General features: G+C 39.6%; 1 protein-coding gene across 1 annotated transcript; it reads left to right on the forward strand.

The window, feature by feature from the left end:
* The first annotated feature begins 2394 nt into the window (after positions 1 to 2394).
* LOC125014838 (probable polypeptide N-acetylgalactosaminyltransferase 8) lies at positions 2395 to 13272 on the forward strand. The gene is made up of 11 exons (XM_047596284.1): positions 2395 to 5764; positions 6970 to 7219; positions 7308 to 7474; positions 8355 to 8538; positions 8668 to 8865; positions 9001 to 9115; positions 9206 to 9391; positions 11224 to 11367; positions 11458 to 11553; positions 11642 to 11809; positions 12889 to 13272. The coding sequence occupies exons 1-11, from the start codon at positions 5593 to 5595 to the stop codon at positions 13021 to 13023; spliced, it is 1815 nt and encodes a 604-aa protein (XP_047452240.1). The 5' UTR covers positions 2395 to 5592; the 3' UTR covers positions 13024 to 13272.
* The last annotated feature ends 22 nt before the right edge of the window (positions 13273 to 13294 follow it).

Below are 13294 nucleotides of genomic sequence, written 5' to 3' on the forward strand. Positions count from 1 at the left end.
AGTTGACACACTCCATTGGCGTTTTCTTCCCTCCCTCAGCGACAAGGACAAGGAAACGCCATGCGATAGCACGACCCATGCCGCTGTTGCTATGCAACTGGCCAAACGACCACATCACCCTGGACACTGAGTGTTTACTTTTATGTGCAACAAACCTATGGTGACAAAGTAGTTTCCCTCGTGGATCATTAAAGTCTGTCCAAGTCTAAAACCAGAGTAGCTACCCAGGGTCTTCTGTTAGTCTGTTCAGTTGACTTTTTGTACAGTTTTGTTAATTTGACCTCTTTAATGGGCCCAGTCCCTATTTTAATTTGAAAGCTTTTGTTATTCTATACTTTAGGTAAATAAAACCCTTCTTATTTCGGAGTTACTGTTACCCGCATTGCCGACTGACTTGGTTCCTTACATATGGTGTTGGGCGTCTGTGCCACCCCCCAGAAAATTATGAATATCTAAAAAAAAAAAAAAAAATGGATTGATCTGTTTTTGGCAGCACAGCTAAAATGTTTGTGTGGGAGCACACGGTAGGCTACGCGTCCAAAAAAAAGTAAAAAGTATTTAGACTTAGACAGACTTTAACGATTCACAAGAGAAATTACTCTGTCACCACAGCTTCATTGCACATAAAAGTAAAAACTTATAAAAACCACAAGAAAGATAAATAAAGTGAGATTAAATTAAAGTAAAATCAAAATAAGCAGTGTAATCAAAAAACAAAATGTACAGAATTAGCATACAAAAGTAGTTGGCAAACAGTGTCCAAGGTGATGTGGATGTTTGGCCAGTTGCATAACAAAAGTGGTGTGGATCTTGTAGTCATGGTGTTTCCTTGTAAACGCCAACGTAGTGTGTCTGCCCGTAGAGTCTGGGGCCGGGCAGAGACCTACTGTGGTCCTATGAACCACTTCTCCAAAGCACTTCTCATGACACACTCCCTCTGGGTCCCATCAAGCGCACATAGTCCATTGATCCCGCTGCCGAAGACCTCATGTTCAGAAGGCACCGCCGACCCGAATACCACCACCACAATGTTGTATCAAATTGTAACAAATGGGGGATTTTTGTCAAAAAAATACACCCTGGTAGATGTTCAGTTCAGCCTGGTGGAGTTTTCTCCTTGAACTCTCGAAGAAATAATCAGGGGTCAGTATTCAGAATTACCATTCACACACACTAGTGAAATGCTCTCATACACACTACTGAGATTTCAGTATAACCAGACATTTTAGTGTAACCGGAAGGCGGCTCGGAAGAGGAAGTGTCTTTGGAGCGCACATGTCGTCTCATGGGCTTTCCGATGGTCTAACAGAAGCTGCCGCTTTACTAAATAACATTTTGGCGTCGGCAGAGACCTTTCAAACATTGTCTAATCTCACGGCCGAGCGAGCAGCCACAGCCAGCTGCGGGCCCGGTCCAGCCACGTCTGGCTCAGCAGGGCTTCGGCATATGGACATCAGGCACAAGGAGAAGAAGGTGAGATGGATATTTACCCTGTATTAATATTATTTATTTATTTATTTATTTTTTTCTGACTGATAACCGAAGCTCCTTAACCGATTGTTAACCGTAATATGCAAATGCTGTATTATATATCTTGGGATGTGACGCTCATGAAATGTAGGTCACATTTTATGTAATTTAGTTTGTTGTATTTTGAACGCATTGTTTTTGTGAAAGAAACGTGTTAATATGTGCCAAAATGGCCAATTATTACCAATTATTACCAATTATTGTCACCAGTAGGGGGCAGTGTGGCCGATTGCTTCTCCGCTTGGACTCTCTTTCCGAACGAATTCTTGTTGACTTCCTCATTCTACTGAGCGAAGCTACATCGAACAGAAGCAACCAGTCGTCTTTCTAATTCTTTCTCCTGTTTACAGGTTGGTGGTGTTTTAAATCGTATATAATTACCCACCTTTGGGTAATACATCTAAATATGTATTATTTTCTTAAGGATACTGAAAATGTTTGGAAGGTTTTCTGGAAAGGCGGTAAAACATATAGATCTCTGTGTGACCCAGGATGGCGCCGCTGTATACTTCTTTTTTGCTGTTGTTGTTGTGACCAAACCGTGTCGTAGTTTCTGCTCCAGCACATTTCATTTCAGGTTAAAAACTATTCTTTTGGGTGGTTGTTTTTGTTACATATGTAAACTAATTGAATGTTACAGTTACAGAGATAAATATTTATTTTGTTAATATTGTAAGCAGTTAAAAATTGTTAAACTTGTAAGTCTTCGGCTCGGGCATTTATTTTGAACCAACAGTCAAAAGAGCAATGCTAGTTTCTTTTTATTTTGTTTCTGATATTATTGATTGTACTGGTAAAGGACACTTGGGTATGAAAAAAAGAAAAGAGACCCCCCCCCCCCCCACCCATAAATATCAATTACATAGAAGATGATGACTTCTCTTCTACACCACTGAAAACTACAACACAAGAAAACTACAACAAAAACAGGACACCACCGCATGAAGAGCAGATACAGTTCTTGTATGGTCATCAAGCACTCTATAAAGCCTTTCCTGGTCAAAATTATTGGGCTCATTTCTCTGAAGCGATTCAAAACACTGCAAAGCGCTTGTAAAAAAAAACTTATTACATCCTCTTCATTCCCTTTCACGTCATAACATAAATAAAGAAGATATTGGCCTTCGCAACTGGAGCGTCTGTAGTCCCTCCTATTGGCTTTTCCCCAAGTCCGTCTGTTGAGTTCATTTACAAATGAGATGATGGCCAACACATGTGTTAACTGCATCAGGTTATCTCCATCTCTCATTTACACATTATTTATTAGTTTAAAAAAATGTTAACAAAACAGTAAAAAAAAACAAAGAAAGAAAACATTAACATAGCCTCCGTACTGAAACATGTGCATGAGTGAGGAAAGCACATCAATTCCATAGTTCCCATCATTTTCCACTGGATTCACTTGTCGAACCATATTCATTGTGGTCTCATTGATTGTTATGTTAATATCTGAAATTGTAACGTTATTATTAGTTTGAAGTTCTGGCAAAGGCTCGTGTTCACTGATGCCATAGTGGGTATCCATATGAATAATGTTGTTGAAACTGCTTGAATTCCAATGTTTTTTATGACACCTGAATGCCACAGCTGAAGAGGTGTCTGCCCACAGTCTTTCAATACTCTGATTATGGACTGAAACACCTGTAATGACACTGTCCAGTCCCCTTCTTTCCAACATAAAACGTGCAACAAGTATATTTTCCATGCCATGATCGCATCTGACCCTTGCAGGTAAACCAAAGTTCTCAACGCCCTCCAAAAATAATGACAGAACACTTGAGGCTCTGTTATTGGACAAGCACCGCAGGTATATACTGTAATAGTCCGACTGAAGCCATCAACACAGCCATGCATGACTAGACACCACCTAACCAGCTTGTGGTTTCCATCGAAATGCCTGTTGGGAGACCAGAATCGGTATTATGACACTTGTGCACTAATGGGATAGACATAAAAGCTTAGAACAAGAATAATCTTAAATATCTACAACAGTGAAATGGAAGAAACAAGGAAACAAGATTATGAAACAAGAAAACTACAACAAAAGCAATATTAAAACACTGACATGGCGTGTTTTCCAGCACAGTAAATACTTTAAAGTAACTTTAGGTTATGCTGGACTTTATTGTACATTGTTTTTAATGGTGTGGCATGGTACCTTTACTTAAAAAATGATCACAATGGGCTTACCATAATTGGTTGGATGTCTGAACACTGTAGACCCTCCGCCTTATAGCATGACGGCATCTAAATGATCGCCCAATAGGGTCCACTCGATACAAACCGTCTCTGACGTGCCAACGCTGGATTCTTAAGTCACGTGATCTCAGGCTTCCAAGGACATAGGTTTCCCCTGCATTTGGAGTACTCTGTAATATTACAGTCACAAGGCTATCCAGTTCTTGATTTGACATAACTGCATAGCGTAATGGTTCAATTCCCAGTAGTGGCCTGTGTCTGTACAGAGGTGCGAATACACCTGTGCAGTGATCGCAGTTGGTGACTCACATCGCTATTCAAAGGATCATAGTATACTCTATAAAGCCTTTCCTGGTCAAAATTATTGGGCTCATTTCTCTGAAGCGATTTAATACACTGCAAAGTGCTTGTAAAAAAAAAACTATTACATCCTCTTCATTCCCTTTCACGTCATAACATAAAGTTTGCACTAATAAACAAAAAACAAAGAGCAACAGTTTCATTTTAAGCACTGTCACTTCCCTCCAGCGATTATCCACCATGTAGACAGCATGTGTGTCCTCAGAATGCTCCAAAGAAGAAAATAGCCTACACTTCCTCTTTTGAGCCACCTTCCTGTTACACTGAAATTTCAGTAGTGTATATGAGAGCATTTCACTAGTGTGTGTGAGAGCATAACATTTCAGTTGTTTGTGTGAGAACATTTCAGTAGTGTGTGTGAATGGTAATTCTGAATAATGTCCCTGACAGCCCCTCATAAGTCAGCAGTCAGAGCATCAGAGTGCCAACAACAAAGAATAGCATCACAGTGTACAAAGGTCACCACACCCAAACTCTACAGTGTAAATGCCTTTATTCTCGTCTTTTATACTTTTGGGGACTCACAGGTCACACCTTCCATCCATCCCCTACATTTTGGGCACACCAGAGCGACACTTTCATTGACTTCCATTGTAAAAAACGACACTTCCAGGTTATGGGGGCACCAATTGTTCCAAACAAGGGACGGAGCTCCATTGATCTCAATTGCTTGTCAAGAACAATTACTGGTAAATTGATGAAATAATGGCATTTTAAACGTTTTTTAGAGCCCACAGAGACCACATACAGCCCAATTTGATCTCAAGCAGGCTGTACCAGTAATATTACAGCATAGTAACCTGTAAGTAACCACAACCAGATTTTGTTTTAGTTCAAATAATTTGTTACAGAGAGAATTATACTGGAGATGACAAACCTGGAAAGGAAGCGTGTGTTTGGGGACACCTGGAGAGAAATCGACCTGGTAGAACTCCAAGCATAGGTCTATTGATTTTAGCCGGAGTATGTCACTCAAACAATGAGGCTACAAAAAGTCTGTGGAATCCAGAGTCTGGCAGGTCTATATTCCGGGCAACTACGTCCTTATAACAGATTCATGTTGTCCATGTGTCCATTGCTGCAAATGTGATGCACACACACACGACTTCATGTTGAGTTTGGTCTTTGGTTTTCCATTCATTTTTTACATCACATGTTCATTTTGTAATACATTTTCAGTGCCTATTTGTATTTTCACTGCAGTTATTTCATGTCTAATTCTATAAATTCATGTTAAACACTACTTTGAGACATTTTTCACATTGTTAAGAATGTTGAATAAAAATTTGGTGGTGAAAAATGTTTTTTTGTGCTAATTTAAGAGCAGTTTAAACAGACCAATCAATTTTGACCGGAAATACTAAAGTAAGTAAACTAAGGGCGGGATGTGAAAACGGCAGGAGGGTTTACCTTGGTGTACCTTGTACCGCTTAAGCTGTAAAACCTGGTGGAACGAGAAGTTGCTGTAGCGTCAACACTGTGATACCCTCCTGAAAAACTACAATGAGGACACATATGCGAAGAGTTGTAATACTTGGAGGAGTTTTACTCTTAATATACATTGCTGTCAACATGATCGAAAGTTTAAGAGCAGAAAAATCTGCTGCGGGCGTCATGGATCAACAAGTTGTGAGGGATAAACTGGACAGAATTGAACGGACCATAGACAAACTGGGTGAGTGACATATTCAAAAGCAAATTTATAAAAGATGCAAAGGCACAGTTTAGCTTCTGGCTCTATTGAGGTCACAAAATTTCAAGAAGAATTCAAGAATACGGAGAAACAAGTAATTGCTTCATTGCTTAAAGTGAATTTCGTGTTTTGTGAGATGCACATTGTTAATTAAATTAACTGCATGCATGTCAAAATCTAAGACGATCTTAACATGAAGTTTTAATTTTTATTGTTTTGTCAATGTATTTTTAATTTTTTTTTATTTTTTACAACGGTCTATATTTGGGACCTTGGCAGATTTACTGAACTTTAATGAAAAGCACAAGCTACTGATCTCATTTAGCATATTTCAATAAATACTGAATCAGGCTAGTACACAGGCTTAGTATGTGGTTTCATATTTACTGTGATCACTGCGTTTATTAAGTCTCATGCTTTATGTTCTGTTGCAAGTATTTATTATTTTTGATAAGAAAGAGATCCCTACCAATCAAACAGCCAAATTTCATGGTCATCCACAGCGAGACCCACAAAGTATAAGAAAAGACTGTTTAGTCATTTACAAAGAGGACAGCCTTCAGGTGCTGAAGTCTTTTGCTTTTGTTACATACTGGGTCTCCAGCTCTATACACAACAGACATGATACAGATACAGATCATGGCTAGTTCTGCATTCAAGACACACTTTCCAGACGTAAAATCGCTGGTACCGACGGGCTATCTGTGTCAAGCTATTGCGAAACCCATTTCATTTCATTTGGAGAAAAAAAAGAGCGAAATTATTATGTGTGATAAAATGCGGTTGTGAGTTTCGTGCGTCAAGGCCGAGTACAAAAGGGCAGCGCGATTACGGGTTCAAAAGACAAAATTGCGAGTGAACAACAATTTGAGTGAGATGGCCAAACTGAACCGAAGACTGAGAAATATTTCCAAGATTAAGAGACAGACAGAGACCGGAAGAAAGTAACACAAAATCCTGGACTTTGGTGAGTACATAAACACAGTATGAATGTACGGCACAACAAAGTTAGCTCTATTCCTGCGCCTTCAAAATGGAAGTGTGTGGAGGTTGTCAGATGTTGAAGCAATCTTTTGAGCCAAATTTCAAAATACATTTTTTAACAACACTATTTTGAGAAATGGAATAACAACATAAGGACTGCAATAACATTCCTTATAACTTTCATTTTCCAATCTCCACAAAAGCAAAGCTGATAGAGGTACATGATGAAAAGACCTCCAACGACAAACATTTTCCAAAAGTGACCAAGGAGAAGCAGAAAGTTGTGGTGCCAAAGCTGTACCCAGACTCACACCTGTTTAAAACATGGGGCAGTGACTTATCGGAAGAGGAACAGAAGGAAGCCGAAGCTCTTTATCAGATTTATGGTTACAACGTCTATCTGAGTAACCAGATTCCACTGGATAGGAAGCTTCCAGATACGAGAGATAGCAGGTATTTAAATTGTACCCTATTCTGAGTGATTGCGTGTGTGGGGACTAAACACTGGGTTTAAAACAAAATACCATCTTAATTCATTTAGATGTCTGGCCAAGGATTATCCCAAAGACCTGCCGACTGCCAGCGTGGTGCTTATCTACATAAATGAGGCTCTTTCTATCATTAAGCGGGCAATACGAAGTATCATCACCCACACTCCAAAGCACCTGCTGAAGGAAATAATTCTGGTTGATGACTGTAGCACTTACGGTAAGTTTAACACTGACCTTGTAGGGCTTGTTTATTATACACTACCAGTTAAAAGTCTTACAACAGCAAACAGTATCGTCTAGTATAGTTGGTCAGGACTTCCTCCTACAGCAAGATAATGACCCAAAACATGAGTCCAAGCTCTACCAGAACTACCTCAGGATAAAAACAAGATGGAAAGCTGGAATGGACCATGGCCCAGTCTCTCCCCATTTGTGATGAACTGGATAGAAGAGTGAAAGCAACACATTTCTGGGAAATTCGGCAACAAAATTGGAAAGAACTCTCTGAAAAATATTTAATTTCCAAGTGTGTTCACATGTTTAATCAGCCAAAGAAGTTTATAACATATTTTGGGTTATATATTGAACCATGATTTTTTTTAGCTTTCATTTCAGAGTAAAGTGAAACATTTAACTGCATAAATTTGAGTAAACAAAAAAAAAAAATAAGAAAGAAATATTGGAGTGTTCTAAAACTTGACCGGTAGTGTACATACGTACTGTATTAATATATACACTGATACTGTGCCTCCAAAACAATTGTGACTTATCAGAGAATGGACATGGGCCTTCTGGAGGTGTCCTGTGGTGTCTGGCAACACATTGTTGTTAGTTAGCTAGGTGTCTAAGTAACGCCTACACAAATGCCCCGTCCAAAGTTTCCCAGCAGAACTCGGAATTGTCATGAGATGATGAAAATGATAACTGTCATAATGTCATATCTGATTGGCGAATATAAACCATCTTCCTGTAGCGATCATTACTTATTTAAATGTAGATCTAACTGTGGACTATATTTTCAGATGAATATCAATTTCTTTTCCTGCTCTATGCACCTTGCTAGCACTAGAAATACAACTTTTTCTATATTTTTTCAGATGACCTTGGCAAACCATTACAAGATTATATAGATCAGATCCACAATGAAATTCCTGGACTCATCAAGAAAGTGCAGCACGAGCGGCAAATGGGCTTGTCCCAGTCCCGGATCTCAGGTTGGGAGCATGCCACAGCAGATGTTGTAGTCATCTTGGATGCCCATATTGAAGCCACAGAGGGATGGTAGGCACATCAGTAAAATAACAACTGCAAACTGGATCTCCATTGTCTTAAACTTCTGTTATAATCTGGAAAAACAATCAATTTAACTTCCTATTCTGATAATTGTTTCAATGTAATGGCCCTCTGCAGGGCAGAACCTCTGCTGGCCAGGATCAAAGCTGACAGGACTGTGGTGGTGTCCCCTGTGTTCGACAAAGTCCATTTTGATGACCTACATGTACAAAAATATGAGCCAGCTTCTCAAGGCTTTGACTGGCAATTATGGTGCATGTACGAGACCTTTAGCCCTGAGTGGTACAAGTTAGCGGATCCATCGCAACCAGGGAAGTATGTGGTGCACACATAATAGGCTTATTTATCATTCATTTTAATTATATTTCTGCAACAGATTAGTCTGCATGCTATTAATTAGGGCATTGCCTCTGTAAGACGCACAATCATAAGAGTGCTATTTTTGCACAGGAGTCCCTCTGTGATGGGAATCTTTGCTGCAGACAGAGGTTTTCTTGGAGAAATCGGTGGCCTTGATGGTGGAATGACAGTTTATGGGGGAGAAAATGTTGAACTTGGGATTCGCGTGAGTCGCCATAAACACTAATAGTTAAGATGGCAGTTAAATCAGTTACAGCGGACAATCATAACTGTCCATCTGATATGTCTCTTAAAGGTGTGGCTGTGCGGGGGAAGTGTAGAGGTTGTCCCTTGCTCCAAGATAGCTCACATTGAGAGGGCACATAAACCATATGCACCTGATCTCAGTGCTGCCATGAGGAGAAATGCTTTGAGAGTTGCAGAAATTTGGCTGGATGATTACAAGAAAAATGTGTATTTGGCTTGGAGCGTTCCTTTGAAGGTTGGTGCTGTATATATTCCTAGACTTTATGTATGATATAATATGACAAAATGCTGACATCCACATTGTTAATATAGTGAAAGATCTTATCAGTCTGTAAGCTGTACCAATGATGGCATATTATCATATTAAAAGTGTTCAAGTTCTCACGATACCACATACCCAAATTCCATGATAATTCAAACAGTATCTAAACTACATTATCACTTCCATTTAGATGAAAAATAAATTAGACTCCCCAAGTGCCTTTTTGACAAGCTCCCGGTTAACCAAGTTTTCCTCCTCGCTCCTGGTTGAATTACCTAGTTTTGTCTTTTCCCTCTTGAGAAATTATTAAATCCTCCAGTCTATGTGGTCCCAAACCTTTAATCTCCAACTTCTGCTCAAGTCCTAAATCGCAGCACCAGCCAGGTAGTCAACTCGATTCATCATGCAATTAATGAATGAAACGTGAATAAGATATGTTATGTTACTACATTAGCTGAGCTAGCGAAAGCTGTGCAAGCCCCACCCTTGCTTCTAATCATCCAATGAGAATCCTCTGGGGCCCTGAACTTCGGGCTCCACTACCCAACCCGAAGTGTGCGCTGTACAGGCGCATTTCACCAGCAGTAGTTGACTAGTTGGCCAGGGCCATCTCGGCTGTGCCCCACCAAGCGGAAACAGAGATGTATAGTCAACAGGCACAACAAACTATTCACACACAACTCAGTCCACGTCCTCTGTTTGGAGAAGGTTTTTCCACTTGGACATTGATGGCTTCATTTTCTCCTCTTTTAAACCATCTGTCCTCACTACACTGAACAGCACATTCTGCATTACTCAACGAAGTGGTGCTTGAGAGAATGTACAGACTTGTACATTGGAGAAACAAAACAACCCATCACCAAATGCATGGCCCAACACAGGAGAGCCAGCTCATCAGGAACGACTCAGCAGTCCACCTCAAACCTGAAGGACAAAGGACACTCTTTTGAACATAACAACGTCAAAGTCCTGGCCAGATGGTTTGAGAGAGGAGTGAAGGGAGCAATCTATGTCAGTGGAAATGGGAAAACTGGACTGAGATTTAATTTACCATCTATTTATAATTCAGTTTTGACTTTTTGACCCCAAGAAGTTTCAACACCATTTACACCTCGAGCCTCTATAGCCAACTATAGCCTCATTAGAGCTCCATTCATAGGGTAAATAGCCTGGGCACAAAGTTCCCCCCATTCAACGACAGGTAAGCACCAGCCATTATGGAAATAGTGACCCCAGTTTCTGGTCAAGCAAGTTTCTGGTGAATGTTCTCACATAGTTTTCCTATTTAAACCTCAATTTCCCACTAGTCTATCAGAACTGAAGAAGCTACTCGGATGAGTGGCGAAACGTCTTCAAGAAATTTTACATGTCCAGATGGCCTTATTCAACGCCTTTTGGATTAGTGTATTAGTATATTCTCTAGTATATCCTCTAAAATATGCGCTTTCCTCATCCATTCATGCGAAAACAAATGTCACATCGTTTACAAACCATGAAGGGGTCTATAGTAAATTGCATTTTTGCACCAGGCTATTTATTTATTACTGTGGAGGTTTGTGCAAATTAACTAACTTTTGATGCCAACCTCAAGTGGTCTTTTGAGGAACTGCAGGTTTTGGTGTTGACCACATGGCGTAAACACCAGTGATGACTGAATGTTATTTGGTGATTCTGTTTCAGTATTCTGGTACTGTGCATGATGGCTCACTGAGAGACTGTCATAGTTTTGTCATTTTTAGAATTATGAGTATTCATTTTAAATGAACATATATTTTAAGCAAAGTTTCCATCGTTCCTGCACACAGGATCATGGGATTGATATCGGCGACATTTCTGAGAGAAAGGAGCTCAGAGAAAGACTGAAATGTAAACCTTTCAAGTGGTACCTGGATAATGTCTACAAGAGTCTGAACACAAGAATCTGGGATAACATCTTGGGGTATGGAGGGGTAAGTGGAATTTTCAGTCATTAAAAAAACAACTGTATGGCTATAGATATGACACAAAGATAGTTAAAATAAATCTTTGTGACAATACAGCTGCAGAACGCACTTTTTAAGGACTTCTGTGTGGACCAGGGGCCTGTTCCAGGAAATATCCCCATCTTGTATGTGTGCCACTTCCAACTACCACAGGTAATCCAAAAACAGAACAAGAATAAAGACTTGATACTGAAATTATAATAAATCAACATATTAATTCACATCATATCCTTTTCACCAGCTCTGCTACTACAACGCAGATGGTGAAATCATCATTGGGGGGATTAAATCTCACAAATACAACAATAACCGCTGCCTGGTTGATCCGGGCTCTGGAAGCACGCCGAATCTGGTTGACTGCCAGCAGGCAAAGCAAAACAAGTTTCATATGCACTGGGACTTCAAACAAGTAAGACCTTAACTGACAACATTCACCCTAAAAAAAAATGATTCATGGGGTTAGTAAGTATAGCTCAAAATCAATACCCTTTTCTGCATAAGAAATACGTTTGTTATGTGTAGACATTGTAATGAGTTGATAACTTCATTTAACACGTTGGTCTAAATGAAAATAGAGTTGCCCCAACTCAGTAGTACATGAATTTGCAACAGATATTTCTGCCTTAACTCAACATATTCCATAACTTAAAATTTATTCTGACAAAAAAAAAATCAGGTAACAATTTGCATGAACAGAGTAGAACGAAAGGAAAAGAAAAAGGTTAGAATAACTATAAGGAGTAATGTGCTGTGTTCTCTGATAAGTAGCCTGGCAGTAGCTCAGGAGGTAGAGCGGTCGTCCAATAAGTGAAAGGTTGGCCCTATCTCTGGTCTGTCCATTGTGTCTGGTGGTCGGCGAGCTGTGACTGCTGACGTGGTTTATCTATGATAAAGCGCTACATATTATTATTTTAACACAATTAAAATTAAGTTTGTTTAACTTAAATAAGCGTGTTGCTTTTACTAAAGTAACTGAGTTGGCCTAACTGGAAAAGTCTTGTGCTTAATACTAGCTAGGTGCAAATAACTTAAAAATATCCATGGAAATTGTTACATCAAATTTTCACATGGAGCCAGCACGTCATCATCGTGTTTTAGAGTGCAAGCCAAGTTTTCAGTGGTGACAGTGGTGAATGATATTAACTGATAACATCTAGATCCTCAAGGAAACTCTAGTTTCCATGTACTTGGACGTAATGAACAGTCACGCGTCAGTCATTGTTTGACAGTTTCCATTCAGCTGACAAGTTTGAAATCACATATTTGCTTGCTTGCCAACAGGATTGTTACCCCATGCTGTACCTACGGCAAACATTTGATGCCAAAAACGGGCTTACTACATTAAGGGTCTAATATCTGTAGGGAGAAACAAAAGAGAGAAAAGCATAACATGCAGTGAAAATTTCTGATAAATTGACCAACTCTGAGACATACGCTTTAATATGTTTGCTACGATGTTAGATTTTCTTACTATTGTTTGGCTTGCAGGGTCAAGCAATCAGGAACAAATCATCCAACCGATGTCTTGAGATCGCCCAGGAAAAAGGCTCAAACTATGAGCTCATCATTCAGGAGTGCAGTGGACAGAAATGGACGATCACAAATCCCATGGCAACTTTTTAAGCACAGAGTTTACAGTGAATTTACCAACGTTTCAGAGTGTCACTGTTTCAAACTGGATTTTTGTGAATGTTGCTTCACTGACCAATACACAATCAAGATGTCCACTTCAAAGCTTTGTTTGAGTTTGTGAGAGACTGTGAGAAAAGAACATCCTAGGACAATATGTTCTGCCATGGCGAATGACATTCAGCGAGCCGCCACACCTACTAGTGGCATTAAAACTGGTGTTATAAAACAATGTGAGAAACTGCCAAGAGGTGCATTCACCTCC

The sequence above is a fragment of the Mugil cephalus genome, chromosome 10 (genome assembly GCF_022458985.1).
Source record: "Mugil cephalus isolate CIBA_MC_2020 chromosome 10, CIBA_Mcephalus_1.1, whole genome shotgun sequence".
In the NCBI taxonomy this organism is placed as follows: domain Eukaryota; kingdom Metazoa; phylum Chordata; class Actinopteri; order Mugiliformes; family Mugilidae; genus Mugil; species Mugil cephalus.

Excerpts from the sequence above, each read along its gene's own strand:
- LOC125014838 (XM_047596284.1), top strand. The coding sequence starts at position 5,593 with ATGAGGACACATATGCGAAGAGTTGTAATACTTGGAGGAGTTTTACTC. Across the intron at positions 5,765-6,969 it reads ACGGACCATAGACAAACTGG|CAAAGCTGATAGAGGTACAT; the intron begins GTGAGTGACATA and ends TCTCCACAAAAG. Across the intron at positions 9,116-9,205 it reads ATGTTGAACTTGGGATTCGC|GTGTGGCTGTGCGGGGGAAG; the intron begins GTGAGTCGCCAT and ends TGTCTCTTAAAG.